The following is an 18653-nucleotide window of genomic DNA, read 5'->3' as shown; positions in this document are numbered from 1 at the left end:
TTTACTAATATGCCGTTTGTTCACAGTACATTTGTAAAGTCTATAGATATAAATTAAAAGATCTGCAATGGGAAATAATACAGCAGAAATATCTCGCAAGTAAAAAATAATGAAAAATTTAAGCAATATATTTTAATGAGGAAAAGCGATCATGCATAATCATCAAAAATGGCACAATGGCGTAGCTGGTAGAGCTACTGCTTCACAGGCCAGACAGCTGGGTTCAATCTTGACCTTGGGTGCTGTCTGTGTGGAGTTTGCATGTTTCCCCTGTGACCGTGTGCATTTCCTCCAAGTGCTCCGGTTTTCTCCCACATCCCAAAGACATATGGGTTTGCAGGTTAATTGGCCTCTGCAAAATTAACCTTAGTATGTAGGGATTGGACGAGAGAGTGGGATAACATAGAACTAGTGTGAATGGGTGATCGATGGTCAGTGTGGACTACGTGGGCCAAAAGACCTGATTCCAAGCTGTATCGCCAGATTAAAATGGGAGTTCTCGAGAGGATTAGCATCAGCCCAGTCAATCATATCAACATTAATAGAATCTACAATAAATGACCGGGGAAGTTGAGGAGTTTGTAGAGGAATCTGATGGCGGCAGGATCCTCAGTGGTGATAAACAAGGGTAATATCAATCGTGGGAGAATGGACAGTACGTGCTCTAAATTTCCAGAAGGGAGAGGCTATAAACCAGTTTAAATGCTATGATTGGAATTTTAAATTGTCAGTGGTGGAGATCCCACGACTGAATGACATTAACCACAGAGGTGATAAATGAGTGTGGAGTACAATATGAGCAGCAACAATATCGTCATTTAGATGAGCTGCAGTTAAACGTGTGAAATCATGGCGATTGCATTTTAATAGTACATTCTAGAAATGAGATAAATGTTCCGGTTGCAGATAAACTGTAATAGGGTTAATGGCAAAGATAATGCAAGGGTCAAGTCAGCCAATTTTTCTGATGAAGAGGACATAATGTCAAAGGTTCAGCTAAGGATCAAAAATGATGTAAGGACCGAAGGAAACAGTGTAGAAGGATATGGTCCTAATGAAGGATTAGTGCAGATAAACAAAGAGGTTGGCGTGGATGTGGCGAGCTGAAGTGCCCGTTTCATGCCTCCCTCTCTGCCTCTCAATACTAGTTCTATCTAAAACGATCCTTAAATTAGCAGCTAACTTATTCACGAGGATATGGAGTTTACAGCAGAACCAAAAACCATAGGTTTAATTCTTCCAGATATTTACTTGGCGGATCTTGGAGACCATCCAGGATTGAAATATCAGAGAAACACAGCCTGACGGGAAGCACTGGATGATGAAGTGCAGCAGAATAGATTGGCATGAGTTTGAGAGGTGGCAACACGTTCAAGAAGCTTGCAAGGAAGGGAGGATTGGGTCAGTGGCTGATCACTGGGCAAGGTCAGCATACTATGTAGTATTGATTGCAGGTCCAAGAAATAACATGGGCTTAGTAAACAAAGACCAAGCATATTTTACTGACCCAGGTGTGTTCACCTTGCCCCTCTCCCCAGCTGGTTCCATCAGCTGGGTTTTCTTTCCTTCTTAATTTTACTCCTACCTAAAGATACTAGAGGAGCAAGATAGACCACTCGACCCTAAAAACCACAGTACACCACGGTGCCATTTTAGTAGGCAGAAACTTGCAGAAACATTTAAAAAGAAAAATAACAAAAATCTGTGAATAGATAGATGAGATATATTCTGCATTTTAATGGTGTCATCACACAAACTGTTCCCCCAAAACACTGATTACACTGCGAGAGGCAGAGCGAACGGCGGGTTTTGCATACTAAAATGGCTGCTTTGCGTACTACACCAGTATACGCGATTTCAACGGAGTGATCCATCTTGTTCCTCTAGTATCTTTGCTCCTACCCCTTCCCCACCTGGCTCAACCCATGACCCTTCACCCTTCTTAGGTCCACTGCTGGGCCCTGTCTCACCACTCCTCCCATCCTCTTTGTACTGGCTATCTTCCCTCTGAACTCTTAGTCCTGATGCAGGATTTCGACACAAAATTAGATGTGGCTCCAGATTCCAGCATCTTTTGTCATGTCAAGTCAAATTTATTGTCATTTACACAACTACAGTAAGGTACAGGTACAATTAAAACCTTGCTTGCAGCCAAATTTATTGTCATATGTACAATTACAGTGTGGTGCAGGTACAATTAAAATCTTGCTTGCAGCAGCATTGCAGACAAAGCATTTTAAGCTGTTTCTTGGATCTCCGGTTGGTCCTTGGGACTCAATAAGTTAAATAATCTCGGATAACCAGTCTTTCCTGTTTGTGTCAGTACAAGCCATTCTATTATCCACCCATAATTCCATTTTATCCACCCAAAATTCCATTTTGTTTTCAGTTTCTACCCATTGCGATATATCCTACAGTTTAATAATGTTCCCTTCTTGTATCTACTTCTCCTCATTAACTAGAAAGTAATTATGTTAGCGATACAGACTTGATATTCACTCCAAGGCAGATTATTCTTCTGTTTTCTCCATTCCTCTCCCCCTCTCTGAATTTAAAACACCTTATTCTCCCATTCTATTGAAGGGTCAGTGATCTGTAATATTAACTGTTTCTTCACAAATGCTGCTTGACCTACTGAGTGTTTCTGTCAATTTCCATTTTTTCTTTATTAACCCAACTTCCTTTGAAAGCATGTGTAGGAAGAAACTGCAAATGCTGGTTTACGCTGAGCTATTCCAGCATTTTGTGTCTATCTTTAGTGTGAACCAGCATCTGAAGTTCCTTCTTTTGTAACAAAACTCCTTGTCGTTGCCTTGTTCATATTATATTTTGTCGCTTTGAATTAGCTGCCGATCATACCAGCTGGGTTAGATTATAATAGTTGGATTAATTTGTGACACATCAGTTAGGAATGCTGTGCGGCATTGGAAAATGTCAGTATTGGGGTTGTAGTGCATATGAAAATCTGATGGGTCGTTCTGTATCTCCCAGTTAAAGTTACGATACAATACGATAGAATTTTATTTATCCCAGGGGGGAAATTGATCGATTGATCTGCCAACAGTCTTAAAAAATACAAAATACATGGACCATGAAATTAAAGTGACGAGTGGAAAGGATTGGGGATGTGCAAAGATTGGGAGGGGGGAGGGGTGGAGAGGGGAGGGGAGTCAGTCAGTCTCAGTCTACCCTTCGACAGAAGGGGGAGGAGTTGTACAGTTTGATAGCCACAGGGAAGAAGGACCTCCTGTGGCGTTCTGTCCTGCATCTAGGTGGAACCAGTCTGTTGCTGACGGTGCTCCTCAGGTTGACCAGTGTGTCCGATTAGCTTCCGCAGCCTTCGCCCTGCTGTCCCAGCCCATGGCAGCGAAGAAGATAGCACTGGCTACCACCGATTTATAGAATATCTGCAGCATCTTACTGCCGACATTGAAGGACCAGAGCCTTCTCAAAACGTACAGCCGGCTCGGTCCCTTCTCTTACAGGGCCTCATCATTCCTGGACCAGTCCAGTTTATAGTCTAGGTAAACTCCAAGGTATTTGTACTCCCTGGTAACTACACTGATTGAGATGGGACAGGGGTGTTCCTCTCCTCCTAAAGTCTACCATTAACTCTTTAGTCTTGTTGGTGTTGAGCTGCAGGTGATTCAGCCCACACCACTCAACAAAGTCATTGACAACATCTCTGTATTCGGCTTCTTTGCCCTCACTGATGCAGCCCACAATTGCAGACTCATCTGAAAACTTCTGCAGGTGGCAGGAGTCCGAGTTATATCTGAAGTCCGAGGTGTAGATGGTAAACAGGGAGAGAGGACCGTCCCCTGTGTTACTCACTACCATGTCCGAGACACAGTTCTGTAGCCTGACATATTGTGGTCGTCCAGTCAGGTAGTTGGTGATCCATAACACCAATGGAGCATCCACCTGCATCTTCGTCAGTTTGCTCCCTAGCAATGCAGGCCAGATGGTGCTAAAAGCACTGGAAAATTAAAAAACATGACTCTCATAATGCTTCCAGGTGAGCATAGGAATGATGGAGCAGGTGGATGAGGGCGTCCTCAACCCCCATCTTTGTTTGGTAAACGAACTGCAGGGGGTCCAGGTAGGGTTTAATCAGGGGTCACAAGTGAGTGAGCACCAGCCTCTCCAGGGACTTCATGACGTGTGAAGTCAGCACCACCGGTCTATAGTCATTCGAGGAGCTGGGGCACGTCCTCTTTGGTACAGGAACCAGGCAGGATGTCTTCTACATCACAGGAACCCTCTCCAGGCTCAGGCTTGGGCTCAGGTTGAAGATATGCTGGAGTACTCCACACAACTGGCTGGCACACGCCTTGAGTACCCTAGGGCTGACACCAGCGGGACCCGTGGGTTTGCCTGGGCGGAGTCTGCTCAGCACCTTCCGTACCTGCTCAGCCTTGATGGTCAGGCGTGACAAAGAAAGGGCAGAGGAAGTGGACCAAGGGGATTGAGGGGGAGAGTCTTTTGGGGAGCAAAGATGTTGGCCTCTGTATGACCTTTGGAGAGTTACATTGATCTATGATACTCTAATGTCAATTAAAGGGAGGAACGCAATTCATAGCCCCACATATCACATAAAGGAAGTCATCCTCTTTGGATTTAAGGGGAATGTTTCGTACAAGATACAAAGTTGGGAGCCTTGGAAGACCAAACAGATTTAAGGTCCAGGCTATGGTTCACAATGCCTTTTGGCAATTTCAGTCAATGCAATCTGAATACTTCATTGAACCTTTTAACTCTAATATCAAAGGGTTGAAGGAATTCTACATTTGCATATAATACTGCTTGGGTCTCAGCTGCCACACCACATTTTCTGTTTAGGACATTGCATCTCAGGAAGGATACAATGGAGATGTTCAAGCAAAGATTAATCAGAATGATCTTAGCATTTAAAAGGATTTAATTGAGAGGATAGGTTGCATTCACTGAGGTAGGCCAAAAAGATTGATAATATCATGATCCCTTGCATATACACAGTCTTTTAGCCAGAGTAGGGGAATCAAGAACCAGAGGACACAGGTTTAAGGTAAGAAGGGAAATTTTTAATAGCAAATTGAGGGGCAGATTTTTCACACAGAGGGTGGTGGGTATGTTGAACAAGCTGCCAGAGGAGGTGGGTTGCAGCAGGTACTATAATAACATTTAAAAGACATTTAGACAGGTACATGGATAGAAAAGGGTTAGGGGCGTACGGGGCAAACACAGGCAGGTGGGACCAGTGTAGATGCGGCATCTGGATCAGTATGAGCAAGTTGGGTCAAAGGGTCTGTTTCTGTGCTTTGTGACTCTATCACTAAATGTAAGATTTAGGCGATTAAAAGGTTCAGTAGGGTATAAATAATTTCCTCTGGTGTTCCAAGGAAAGGGTTGCATACTTTTAGTTTAAGTGGGGTCATTGAGGGTGAAGTACTTATCATACAAAGTATAAATCTAGAATGCTCTTTATTAAAATGTCATTGAGGTTGAGTAGGTTTGAAAACTGTAATGGATAGACAAATGATTTGAGCACAGAAATATTGCAGGGCAGACAAAAAAGAATGTATTGTGGGAACAGATGGAAAACTGAGTGGCTCCTTCAATGAGGTGGAGCAGGAATGTTGGCTATGTGGCCTTCTTCTTGTTCCTAGGGCACTAAAACCTCCAACCTTGGAAGTCTTTGCTTTAAGCTCCATCTTCTTTGTCCGAGTCTGAAGAAGGGTCTCGACCCGAAACGTCACCCATTCCTTCTCTCCCGAGATGCTGCCTGACCTGCTGAGTTACTCCAGCATTTTGTGAATATATACTCTTATTTAAAGTCGGTGCTCAATAAATCAATTGTAAACTTTTGATGAAGGTTGAGGACTAACATTTCAAAGTCATCATTTTTAATTAGAATTACGATGTAAGGGCACCAAAATCAATGCCTGTTTTTTACTTTGTGTCTGATTCATTTACAATGCTAATTATGGTGCAGACAAGGTAAGGTGAACATTGACAACCACCCAATTACTTTGGTCACAAGGACCTGTAGTCGCAGAATTATTTGGATTTTGCATGTCAGACTACTCATTCTACTCTTATAATGGAGTCATAGAGTCAGAGAGCATGGAAACATGCCCTTCGGCCCAACCTGCCCACACCGATCAACACATCCCATCAACTCTAGTCCCATCTGCCTGTGTTTGGTTCACATCCTGCTAAACCAATCCTATCCATTGTTGAATCAAAATTTGTGGGAACAGATGGAAAACTGAGTGGCTCCTTCAATGAGGTGGAGCAGGAATGTTGGCTATGGACAAGATTGATATTTGGCTGTGAAATGCATGCAGATGTAAATTTATCCGGGGTTAAATCATAGAGCCCCCCCTCCCTCCAAAATAGGCATGCAGATCTTGGTGTGCACTGTTTGCACATCATGTCAACTTAGTGCTAGCTGCTCATTTTGAATGATTTCGGTATCTCGCCAGTGATAAGCACAGTGCTGACTGTCTCATCATGATAGTTTATGATAAAATTGAGAGGTAAGCTCCTGTTAAAGTTAGCAACTGCGCGGTGCAGAAGCCTTGAAGTCAACATCGGTGGTGAGAAGCCCCAAACACAATTCAGAGTCTGAACCGTGTTCAAGCAGTCACAAGCCCATGAGGGCAGGATGACATCTCAAAAATTACCACGGTATGGCAATGCAGAGAAGAGGGTTCTCCTTCTGCTGAACCTTTTCAGCTTTCCAAGGTGAAGAAAAAGAGTTGACTGGAGGGTAAGCTCCAAAATGATTCAGGAGCCATAAAATAATTATCTATCATGATCTGTCTGCTCAGAGCAAGTGTGATAACCCAACTCCCCCAGACCTGCCATAGAAGAATAGAACTGGTGATTCTTAGTAACCTCAGACTCTAAGGTTACGAATAACCTAAGATTCTTAGGTTCTAACTTGGTACATTTCAATTGAGTATTGTGTCATCCGAGTGGCTGGATGACCCAATATGTGTGTTGAAGTTGCACTCTATTGACGAGTACAAAAAATCTATGTTGAAGCTCCAATGCAATGTGGAGGAAACTGCCATAGACAGATGTTCTATATTTCTATAGAGACGTTACCTCAAGTCCAATCTGTAACTTGGTGGCGGCGCCTAACGGCAGCGGCTGACTAGCAGTCTGTCCGTCTTTTTTTTGTTGAGTGTCGGTGTTGGGGTGATTTTTATATATATTTTTTTGGTTGTGTATGTGTGGGAGGGGGTGGTGGTGTGTGGGGGGTGGGTGTGGGGGGGGGGGACTTTTCTCTTCCTCACGGCGCGGGGTGCGGCTCGGCTGCGGGGCCTAACATCCCCCGGTGCGGCTCGGCCGCTGGACTTTACATCCCGGTGCGGCTTGGCCGTTGGACTTTACATCCCGGTGCGGCTTGACCGCTGGACTTACATCGCCCGGTGCAGCTCGGCTGCAGGGCTTAACATCGCCCGGTGCAGCTCGGCTGCGGGGCTTTACATCGCCCGGTGCAGCTCGGCTGCGGGGCTTTACATCGCCCGGTGCAGCTCGGCTGCGGGGCTTAACACCGCCCGGTGCAGCTCGGCTGCGGGGCTGAACACCGCCCGGTGCAACTCGGCTGCGGGACTTAACACCGCCCGGTGCAACTCGGCTGCGGGACTTAACACCGCCCGGTGCGGCTCGGCTGCGGGACTTTTCACCGCTGGTGCGGCTCGGCTGCGGGACTTAGCTGCGCAAGGCTTGGTCGCGGGCCTTTCATCGCCCGGTTCGGCCGCGAGACGTTTCAGCGCCCGGTGCGGGGACTGTGCGGGTCGGTCGGGGACGAGCTGTCTGTCCGTGGGCGTGGGGAAGAGAGGGGAAGTTTTGTTGCCTCCATCACAGTGAGGGGGTGTTTGGAGTCACTGTGATGGACGTTTGTGTTGGGGTTATGTGTCTTGTGTTCTTTTTTTTTTTCTATGACTGCTATGTAGTTTCGTTCGGTACTTCGGTACCGAACGACAAATAAAGCTCTGTTATTATAATCATCTTGGGAAAAAAAGTTTAATTCGGTTGACTTGGCCAATATTGTTCTTCCAACACTGGGCAGTATGACATTTCTATTTAAGGCTTCGCTGTGTGCAAATTGGCTGTTGATTTCAAATTTACCACTTCCTTATTGCTTCAGCCCGAGACCAAAGACAACCATCAATAACCCTTTCACATTAATTCTATGTTATCCCACTTTCTCATCCACTCCCTACACACTAGAGGCCAATTAACCTACAAATCAGCACGTGTTTGGGATGTGGGAGGAAACCTGAGCACCCGGAGGAAACACACGTGATCACAGGTAGAACGTGCAAACTCCATTTCGACAGCACCAGAGGTCAGGATCGAACCCAGGTCTATGGGCACTGTGAGACAGCAGCTCTACCACCTGCGCCAGTGTGCCACCTGCACAAGTTCATTAATTATTTGGTAGAAATGCAATGCTGAGCCATTGGGGGCCCAGCATTGCTATTTATTTCCAAAGTGAACTACAGTTTGAAAAACATGTAAAGGAAGTGTTTTATCATTGACATGCATCAGTACTAAAAGTCCTTGGTTCCCTGCCAGAAAATTTCTACTAATGGTTTTTCCGATACCGACAATTATAATGAAGATTTGATAAAATAACATATCTTTGTAATTCAAGTAAATCAGACCTTTTGTATTTATTTCTAGATGATGTGGATGGAGTAACTCAATACCAACAAGAATTTCTGGATTTTGATAACAGATTGCACAAAGCCGAGAAAGAAATTTTGACTTACTCCCAGAAATTGAAGCTTCTCATGGACGAGGTTAAACACGGAAATGCTATCAGGACAAAGCCAACAATTATTGACACATCCATAAAACTGTCCAACTTTTCAGGTAAGCGCACCAGCAGCTCACTTACATTTTATTTCTACGAATTCAAATGATAAATAGTGCTGATCTGATCTCTTTAAATGCTGGTAAAGATTGGGAATAAGCAGGACACCGATGTTATTAATTAAACAAATGATAATTGTTCATCAAACGCTAGGGAACAAGAATCCAACTAAATTAAAATCAGAAATCTGCTAATGCTGTAAATTGAAACTAAAAACAGGAAATGCTTGAAGCAGTTGGTTGACTAAGTGGCATTGTTTTTCTTTCCGTGGATGATTTGCTGAATGTTGACAAACACCGACTGATGGCAGGAATGCCGTGTGATAACCTCTCAAAACCAGATGAAGAGATTTTGGGTCCAATTATTTTTTCTTACCGCACGGTGGCGCAGCGGTAGAGTTGCTGCCTTACAGCGAATGCAGCGCCGGAGACTCATGTTCGATCCTGACTACGGGCGCCGTCTGTACGGAGTTTGTACGTTCTCCCACACTCGGTTTCCTCCCACACTCCAAAGACGTACAGGTATGTAGGTTAATTGACTGGGTAAATGTTAAAAAAAAATGTCCCAAGTGTGTGTAGGATAATGTTAATGTGTGGGGATTGCTGGGCGGCGCGGACTCGGTGGGCCGAAGGGCCTGTTTCCACGCTGTATCTCTAAATCTAAAAAAATCTTACCGCCTTGAGAATTGTTTCAAAAAATTAGATCAATTCTTAACCTGGGGACTGGGTGAGACTAAGCTGCGACAATATTTAAACATTAAAGTATCCACGTAAAGAGAACATCTTTCTTTGACATTTCCTTGTGTGGCTTATACATAAATACCAGGAGGATCTTGTGTTCTTACCCTGGTGTGTGCTTAATTGAACAATTTAAGTCAAAGGTAGAGTAGAGAAACAGACCATTCAGTTCAACTAGTCTATCTTCATGATTATTGTCTCCTCATAATTTGTTGTTCAGTTTCCCTTTCTTTCATGCACTTGTCTGGTCTCCCTTTGAGTGCATCCAAGTTACTTCCTCAAGATTGACCCTTGGAGGTGGGTTTTACAATCTGGCCATGCTCTAAGTCAGTCGCTCCCAAACTTTCTCATCTACGGCCAAAAATTAATCAAACATTTGGACTTACGACTGATGATAGCACAATAATGAATTGATAATCCTGTCAAAATCATTTGCTTTTTCAAAACATTTTTATTTTGGCTTTGCAGCTTATTAAACACACAATGAAATCATACATAACATCATATTAAATCATTAAAACAAAATTAAAGCATGAAATGAAATGTTTTGGGCATCCTCACAGAATTGGGCCGCGATTGGAGGTTAGGAACCAGCACGCTATGTGAAGTTTGTTGCAATTGACATTCACAGACAAGCAGAAAGGTAAAGATTGGCTGACCTAAAACCTATTCTTAGTTTTGACACATATTCTTCAATACCAGTGGTTATTGAAGAATTATCAATCCCAAATTTTTAAATTAACACTTGACCTCTCGTCAGGTGCTGAGTTTGAAGTTTCTACTCCCCCTTTCACACAAATATTTCCTCATTTTCTTTGCCCCTCCTTTTTAGACTATGCTCCATCTAACCAACAGGAATAATAATTCTCTCTCTACCCTACTAGTTCTCTTAATACCAGGAAACTTTGAGGACATTTTCCTGTAACCTAAATTCTGGGTATGCAACTCTTGTTTATGCAATCCCTCTAGATATCGAGAAACCGAGTATATCCACCCAAAGGTGAAACACTCAGGTGTGCTCCAGGTGTAATCTTACCAGGACCTTTTACACCTGTAGCATACCTAACACCTGCATTCTAATCTTCTGGAATAATAATAATAATTTTCTAGTGTTAGATAAGACTTTATGATTACTTTTTCTGTGCCTATCCATATCTGTTAATGTATATGCTTCTCAATTTTTCACAATTTTATCGTACTCTTCTATTCTCTAATTTCAAGTAAAATCCCGCAGCCCCATCCCCCATCCCCCGAGCAATGCGCAAACATTTCTCCCTCCTCTCCCGTTATCCTGTTCCAATCCCCTCCTTCTTAGGTTTATCTCCCACCCTTCCCTTTCATCCCCCTCCTTCCAATTCCCCTGTCCCTTTCCACCCATATCCGTCCCTCCTACTTTACATTTCATTTCTCGTTTTCTATCCTTTTGTCTCCTTTTCACCTCCGGACTTTGTCACTACCTCCACCCATCTGCCAATCACTCTCCTCTCATCCGTATTTGTCACTACCTCCACCCATCTGCCAATCACTCTCCTCTCATCCGTATTTGTCACTACCTCCACCCATCTGCCAATCACTCTCCTCTCATCCGTATTTGTCACTACCTCCACCCATCTGCCAATCACTCTCCTCTCATCCGTATTCATCTATCACTTGCCAAGCTTTGCCCCATCCCTACCTCTCTTTCCAACTTTCTCCGCCGTACTCCAATCAATTTGTAGAAGGGCCCCAACCTGTAACAATGCATTTCCTTTCCCTCCATAAATGCTGCCTGACCCGCTGAGTTCCTCCAGCATTTTGTCTTTTGAGCAATAATGGCATGGAGAGTGAATGAATATAGTGTATGAGAACTCATTTCTCGATCGCTGTGCAGAGAAACCAACAAATCAACATGCTATTCTAGACCTAGTACTGTGTGATAATGAAGGATTAATTGATGAACAGGAGGTTCAATGGGCTTTCCTGAACACGGATGATAATGTCGAGTTGCAGATTCTGTGGGTAGAAACTTGCAGTGTCAGAAACTCCCATTATGCCTGCTGTCAAACCAATAGTGTAGTTAACACTACCTGGGAAAATGGTGCGGTCCTACAGACAGCAAATAAATAAATAATATGCTGCTCTGTTTTTAGTGATGTTGTTCAAGATAAAAGTTCACCTGTGCATATGCATTACATCCCACTTCCTTCAAAACATACCGTGGGACCTGAGTGGAAAAACAAGGCCTTGATTCATCAAATGTTCCATCTAAATAAATGCACTTTCAACATTCCTGAATCATGCAAAGACATGTCATCTTAAATTAAGCACTCAAATTTTAGCATGCAGCTTGAAATTATGATTTTCTGATTCGGAGGCCAGCAAGTCTAAGTGACACTTAGATAAAAATCCGAAAAAACATGCTAATGGATTTTGCTACAAAATGAAAATCATGCACCATTAAATTCTCACTGGATACCCTTGCCCAAGATGTCCAGTACAGATGCACATGATTATACTGGAGTGAACTGTTGCTGTAATAATTGTTCTGGCCATTGACCCCATTCCAATTTTTTATCACACCCAAGGATTTGGGCATCATGATGATTAAAAATATGGAATCCTGGTTTGGGTTCATGAAAGGGGAGTGAGCTGGCTTGATTGGTTGCTGGGAAGGAGGATGCAATGGGGACTAGAGAAGTGATGTGTGCAAAGAAAGATTGAGCATGGAAGGCTTCCGAAGAAGAATCAGGACCTAGTTTAGGGCTGATAAAAAAGGATGTTTTGCAGGACGGATTGGTGTGTGGGGTTAGGTTAGTGGGATGGTGGAGAACAGGGTTTGCATTAGAAATCATGGGATGTTGGACTCGAATGATCATATGAGATAGTGGGAGAAGAACAATTGAAGGTGGGTCATGGCCTTCGGATATTGCACAGGGTTAGAATTATCAGATGGCAGGACCAGAAAAGATCAGAGAGTTTGGCTGCCACAAAATAGGTACTGGGACTATGAGGTGATTGAGGAGATGTGATAAATGGTAGGCGGGGTAAGGGTATTGGTTTCACTTCAATGGGATAATTGAAGTGAATCTGGAGACTCTTTGCAGAGATCCCAATCCAAAACTGTGGATCTTAATCTGGATGTGCCAGGATTGTTGAATGATATCTTGAAACCATTTAAAAAGAGCATGGCATAGGAGATGATGTCATACTACTTGTGACTGATGCATAAGTTACATCACATGAGTAAAGAAGAATCACTGCAAATTGTTCAGTTAACATTATTGGAAAAGTTAATTTTCAGTTTAGTTTAGTTTACTTTGGAGATACAGTATGGAAACAGGCCCTTCAGCCCACTGAATCAATGGCAACCAATGATCACCCATACACTAGTTCTATCCTGCACACCAGGGACAATTTACAGAACCAATTAACCTATAAACGTGCACGTTTTTCGAATGAGGGAGGAAACCGGAGCACCCGGAGAAAACCCACGCAGTCACAGGGAGAATGTGTAAATTCTGTACAGACAGCACCCGTCAGAATCGAATGCGGGTCTCTGCCGCACGGCGGCAGCTCTACCATCACGCTACTGTGCCACCACTCTGCGTTGAATAATGCATTAAATACCATTATGTGAGCACATTTCATCGCATGTTCTTTCATGAGGCTGTGTATACTGTTTGTTTTTAATCATGCCCACGCAGGAAGCATCTTATGTTAATGGGTCTTTGGCCATAGTTCTGGCAGATTTTTTTTCTGTTATAGTACACTAAGATTTCCATAATACATCAAAATAGGATCTGTTCCAAAAATATCAGTGACTGCAAAACAAATAAACAATGAACTGAAGTTCAATACTATGAGCATGGAAGGAAATAGACATTTCGGTTAAACAGAGGTTTGAAAATTGTCCAACCAAATGCCATTGCATAGAAGCAAATCCAAAATCTGATTAAAATTAATCAGAGAATCATATGCCAATTAAATCCATGTTGGCTGGGAGAAAATCAAAGAACTACAGATACTGGAAATCTGAAATATAAAACAGGAATTGCTGGAAACTCTCAGCAGGTCAGGTGGTTTCTGTGGAAAGAGAAACAGTTAACGTTTCATGTCAAGATCCTTTCATCAGAGCCTTATTACAGTTACAGTTTAGTTTATTGTCATGTGTACCGAGGTGCAGTGAAAAACTTTTGTTGCGTGCTATCCAGTCAGTGGAAAGACCATACATGATTACAATTGAGCCATTTATAGTGTACTAAACCAAGTGGACCCATTGGGCCCAAACATTGGTGCAGCACCCTCCCCTCCCCTCTCCTCCCCTCCCCTCTAACCATACAAAATCTTGTTCACCCAGCACAATTCCATTACCGTTCTCCGTCCTTACAATGTATTAAAATACGTGTCTCTCGATCATGCCAGAATGTAATTTTTCCACCATTGGCAGCCACACCATTGGCTGCCATTGTTGAAACTTCTGTCGTTATTTCACTAATCGATTCTGTTTCTCCTCCTTTCATTCCTTCTGTAAGATATTCCTTAAGATCTGAATGTTTGAGCAAGCTTTTTGGTCATTTGCCCAACTGTCTCTTCATGTGGCATGGTTGTACGTTTTGTTGGCAACTTCACAGGGAAGTGCACTGAGAGGTTTTCCTATGTTAACGTGTTTCTGTAAACACAAGATATTCATTCTCATCTTCACCAGCCTGGTGCGGTTTTGGTTACGAAAGAATTCAATTTTCTTAATGTGTAGGTTTTTCAAACATGGGCAGAACAACATGATGATCTCGCCTCAGTTTTCTGGCAGTGGTCAGAATTTATGTAAGCTGTGACAGTACTCTGCGCCACCTTTACTCCAACTGGGCCATCAGCTACAGGGAGACTCCCATCACAAACAGCATTGTTCGTAGTCGCAGAATACCCTGCTACCTTCCATATCCAAATGATTGCTTCCAAATTGTAGTTGGTGCTGCTTATTGTGCAAACATGGACGCTCATTTCATGTTGCTCAACTGTGTGCACTGGAAGTGAGTTGAATGGCAAATGGGTGCACATTGAGGGCTGGGTGTTGCCCAGGACATAAAGAGGCTTTCCAAACCAGTATCAATAATGCTTTGGAATTTTTGTCCCATCTAGCTAACAAGATTCCAGTGGACAATTTTATCTTCAATACAACGTCTTCAACCAGTTGAGCACTCCCTATGGGAGCCGGGAGACACGCCATTCAGCCCTTCCACCCGCCCCCCCCCCCCCCCCCCCCACGCTGACCAGGCTGCCTAATTGATTTAGTCGCACTTACTTGCACCTGGCTCATATCACTCCAAACCTTTCATATTCATGCACCTATTTAAGTGTCTTTTATAAGTTGTAATTGTACCCACTTCTACCACTTCCTCCAGCAACTCGTTTCACAGAAGCACCACAGTCTGTGTGAAAAAGTTGTTCCTGAGGCCCCTTTTATATCTTTCTCCTCTCATCCTAAACCGATGGTCTCTACTTTTGGACTCCTCCACCCTGGGGAAAGGATTGTGACTATTCATGTTATCTATATCCCTTATGATTTTATATACCTCTATAAAGGTCATCCCTCAGCCTCCTACACAGTAGGGGAAAAAAAGTCCTGGCTTATCCAGCCTCTCATAACAAAGCTTCCAAACCCAATAACATCCTCGTAAGTCTTTTCTGCGCCATTTCCAGCTTAACAACATCCTTCCTATACCTACATGACCTTAACTAGAACATTATTCCAAATGTGGCCTTACCAAGATGCTGTAAAGATGTAATATGACATCTCAACTTCTCTCATCGGCACTTTGACCGATGAAAGCAAACATACCAAATGCCTTCTTCATGGTCCTGTCTACCTGTGTCGCTACGTTTTAGGAACTGTGTACTCCTCTGAGTGTCGTACTTCAATCTTGCTATTTAATGTGTGAGTCTCGGTTTGAATTTCATGCCAAAGTCGTGACGCTGAACTTGCACCACATGCTGCACAATAATTATACCAGATTGCCACAATCAATAATTATACCAGATTGCCACAATCAATAATTATACCAGATTGCCACAATCAATAATTATACCAGATTGCCACAATCAATAATAAACAGTTGGGGAATCTCAAACTCAAAAATAAAACAGGCTGAAAGCATCTTAATATTGATCTCCTTGTTTTACAGGTGCAGTGAAGATGGGAAAACTTCATGTTCAACTATCAAATATTTTCTATTACTTTCCTCATCTGGTTACTAATAAGGACAGCCTTCAGCCAAAAGTACTAATAGGACAGGGAAGAACTGGAGGTAAGAAATTAGGAGCTTAGAAGAGTGTAAAAATTAACATGAATAGGTACATTTAGAAACCTTGCAAAAAACTGTTCTCACATTATCCTGTCGTACTTGAAACAGTTCAATGATTAAATGTCAATTCCTTTTGCTTTCAATTTTGCGAAACCTTTCACCTCGAATTTTGCAGTGGGACTATTGCTCCAATCTAGACAGGATTTGTCAACACTTAGATTCTGTGAATGACGGGGACAATGTGTAAAAGTTTAAAGAAAGCCTTGGATTTGAATAACATTTTCCACAAACTCTGGATGTCCTAATGTGATTTGCAGTTGAAACACCTCTGTGGCTTCAGTATAGGAAATCAGACTCATTTTGCGCATGGTTTGTTCCTAAAAATAGCATTTAATAATCTCCTTGAAAAATAAACCTTGGATGGAACACAACCCTTCAAAATAATGCCATGGGTTCTTTTATTTTGCCCGAGAGGGCTCTCCCGAATGATGGTGTCACCAATAATGCAACCACTCCTTTGTCCTGGATGGGAGTGTTAACCTAGGTTTTTGTCTTTCTTCAGTGGAATAGGACTTGAACCACTCGATAAGAATTTCGCATTGAGTCATAATTGATTAGCTCTCAGAGGCCACAAAGCCGAGAGAAACTATTTTGCCAATTTAGGATAAACCTAAAAAAAAATCCTCCATGAACATCAAAGGCCACGATGTAAACTCCATGGCGACTGATGCATTTCATCATATCAGGCATGCTGACTGGCTGAGCAATCTTCAGTAACTATAAGGAAGTAATCCATAAAACAAATCCTAGCCCCATACATAGCTTCTTTATTCTGAATCTCCATAAATTATCTGCCTTAAATCTTATCCATGTGGACATAATATGTATTTTATGTTAAAGTTTAAATCTTTCATTATTTAAAAAAACTCAATCACTTAGGTTCGTGCATTTTGCAGATTAAACTCCCCAGCTCTCTAATTTTATTGGTAACAATAGAGTCTTTTAATTACGTATCTGGCAGCTCTTAATCCACCTTGTGAGGGATTTTGAATGAGGCTTTGCACTGAGAAAGAGTATTACTTCTTATTTAGGAAAGAAAACTGCAGATGATGGTAGACACAAAATGCTGGAGTAACTCAGTGGGTCAGGCAGCATCTGGACAGAAGGAATGGGTGACGTTTCGGGTCGAGACCCTTCTTGAGTCTGAAGAAGGGTCTTGACCCGAAACGTTACCCATTCCTTCTCTCCAGAGATGCTGCTTAACCCGCGGAATTACTCCAGCATTTTGTGTCTACCTTCCATTACTTCTTATTTAATATCCAAGCATCCTGGTAATATGTTGAAGTGAACAGTGAGGTCAGTTTTCACTTTTCATGCCTCATGTTCACAGGGTACTAATTGCTGCAAAATGGGTTGGGTGGCCTGAACCCCATTTCAGCAGTTTACTGTTGGATGACTGGTTCAGTGTGTAGTTGCTTTTTCCAAGGTTTCAAAGGTCTTTTATTGTCCCATGTACCAATTAAGGTGCAGTGATATGCGAATTGCCATACAGCCATACTAAAAAAGTAACAAGACACACAACCACATAAAAGTTAACATAAACATCCACCACAGTGGATTCCCCACATTCCTCACTGTGATATGGAAGGCAATAAAGTCTATCTTCTTACCTCACGGTCGGGGCAGTCGAACCATCCGTCGGGGCGATCGTAACTCCCACATATGGCGGTCGTAACTCATGCGTCGGGGCGATCAAAGCTTCCGCATCGGGGCAGTCGAAGCTCCTGTGGCTTGAAGTTCCCGATGTTGGTCTCTGACCAGAGACCGCGAGCTCCACGATGTTAAAGTCCACAGGCACCCGCGGTAGAGCTCAGAGGTCGATCACTGGCAAAGGGATCGCAGGCTCCGTTATGTCAAAGTCCCGGAGGCACCCACGGTGGAGCTCTCGAAGTCGGTCTCCAGCAGAGGCCGCCAACTCCTTGATGTTAGGCCGCAGTGCGGACGGAGATACGATACGGAAATAAATCGCATTTCCGTCGAGGTAAGAGATTAGAAAAAGTTTCCCCCAATCCCCTTCCCCACCCCCCACATAAAACAAGATAAAGAACACTAAAAACATATATTTAACACATACTAAAAAAAACACCAAGAAGAAAGGGACAGACAGACTGTTGATGAGGCAGCCATTGCTGGCACCTCCCAGTGATAATAGGTAATTCAGGGTGAACATGATCCTGATTTGCCATCACCACCCCCACAGCACACATGACAACTCACGGCAGCATTTATTTTGCTGGTAGCTTAGACCATGCCACAGTTGGAGAACCCAATACTGGCAAGAGGCTTTGGACATCCATGTGACAGCTATAGGTTTAGGTCTATTATTGTCACGTGCACCAGAGAACAGTGAAAAACTTTGTTTTGTGTGCTAGGTTTTTGGGGACAGTACCATAGGTTATGGAAGGACTGCTCAGAAGCCTGATAATGAACAACATTAAACCAAAATGGAGCAAAGAAGTGGGAGATATTACTCATTGCCATCCCAGATATTTGCAGTGCCTCACTGCACTGATGTCAATGAATTCACTACCTCAGAATCACAACTGTGAGTTTCAGAGAGCTGTTGATGTAGCCCAATTCATTACACAGACCAGGCTTCCCATCACTAACATGATCAAACAATTGTCCCACCCCTGGCATTCCTTCCTCTCCCTGCTCCCGTCCAGCAGAAGGTACAGAAGCTTGAAAGTGCGCACTGCCAGG

General features: G+C 43.1%; 1 protein-coding gene across 1 annotated transcript in view; it reads left to right on the top strand.

Moving 5' to 3' along the window:
* Positions 1-18653, top strand: part of LOC144600399 (alpha-1,3-mannosyl-glycoprotein 4-beta-N-acetylglucosaminyltransferase B-like) — a 126517-nt gene that overhangs the window by 19454 nt on the left and 88410 nt on the right. The window contains exons 2-3 of the mRNA XM_078411988.1: positions 8683-8874; positions 15771-15893. Coding sequence (XP_078268114.1) covers positions 8683-8874; positions 15771-15893 — 315 coding nt within the window. The remainder of the gene's footprint in view (positions 1-8682; positions 8875-15770; positions 15894-18653) is intronic.

Source organism: Rhinoraja longicauda, chromosome 1 (genome assembly GCF_053455715.1).
Source record: "Rhinoraja longicauda isolate Sanriku21f chromosome 1, sRhiLon1.1, whole genome shotgun sequence".
NCBI lineage: Eukaryota > Metazoa > Chordata > Chondrichthyes > Rajiformes > Arhynchobatidae > Rhinoraja > Rhinoraja longicauda.
Note: the sequence above shows the minus strand (reverse complement) of the source record. Positions and strands in the feature narration are given on the sequence as shown.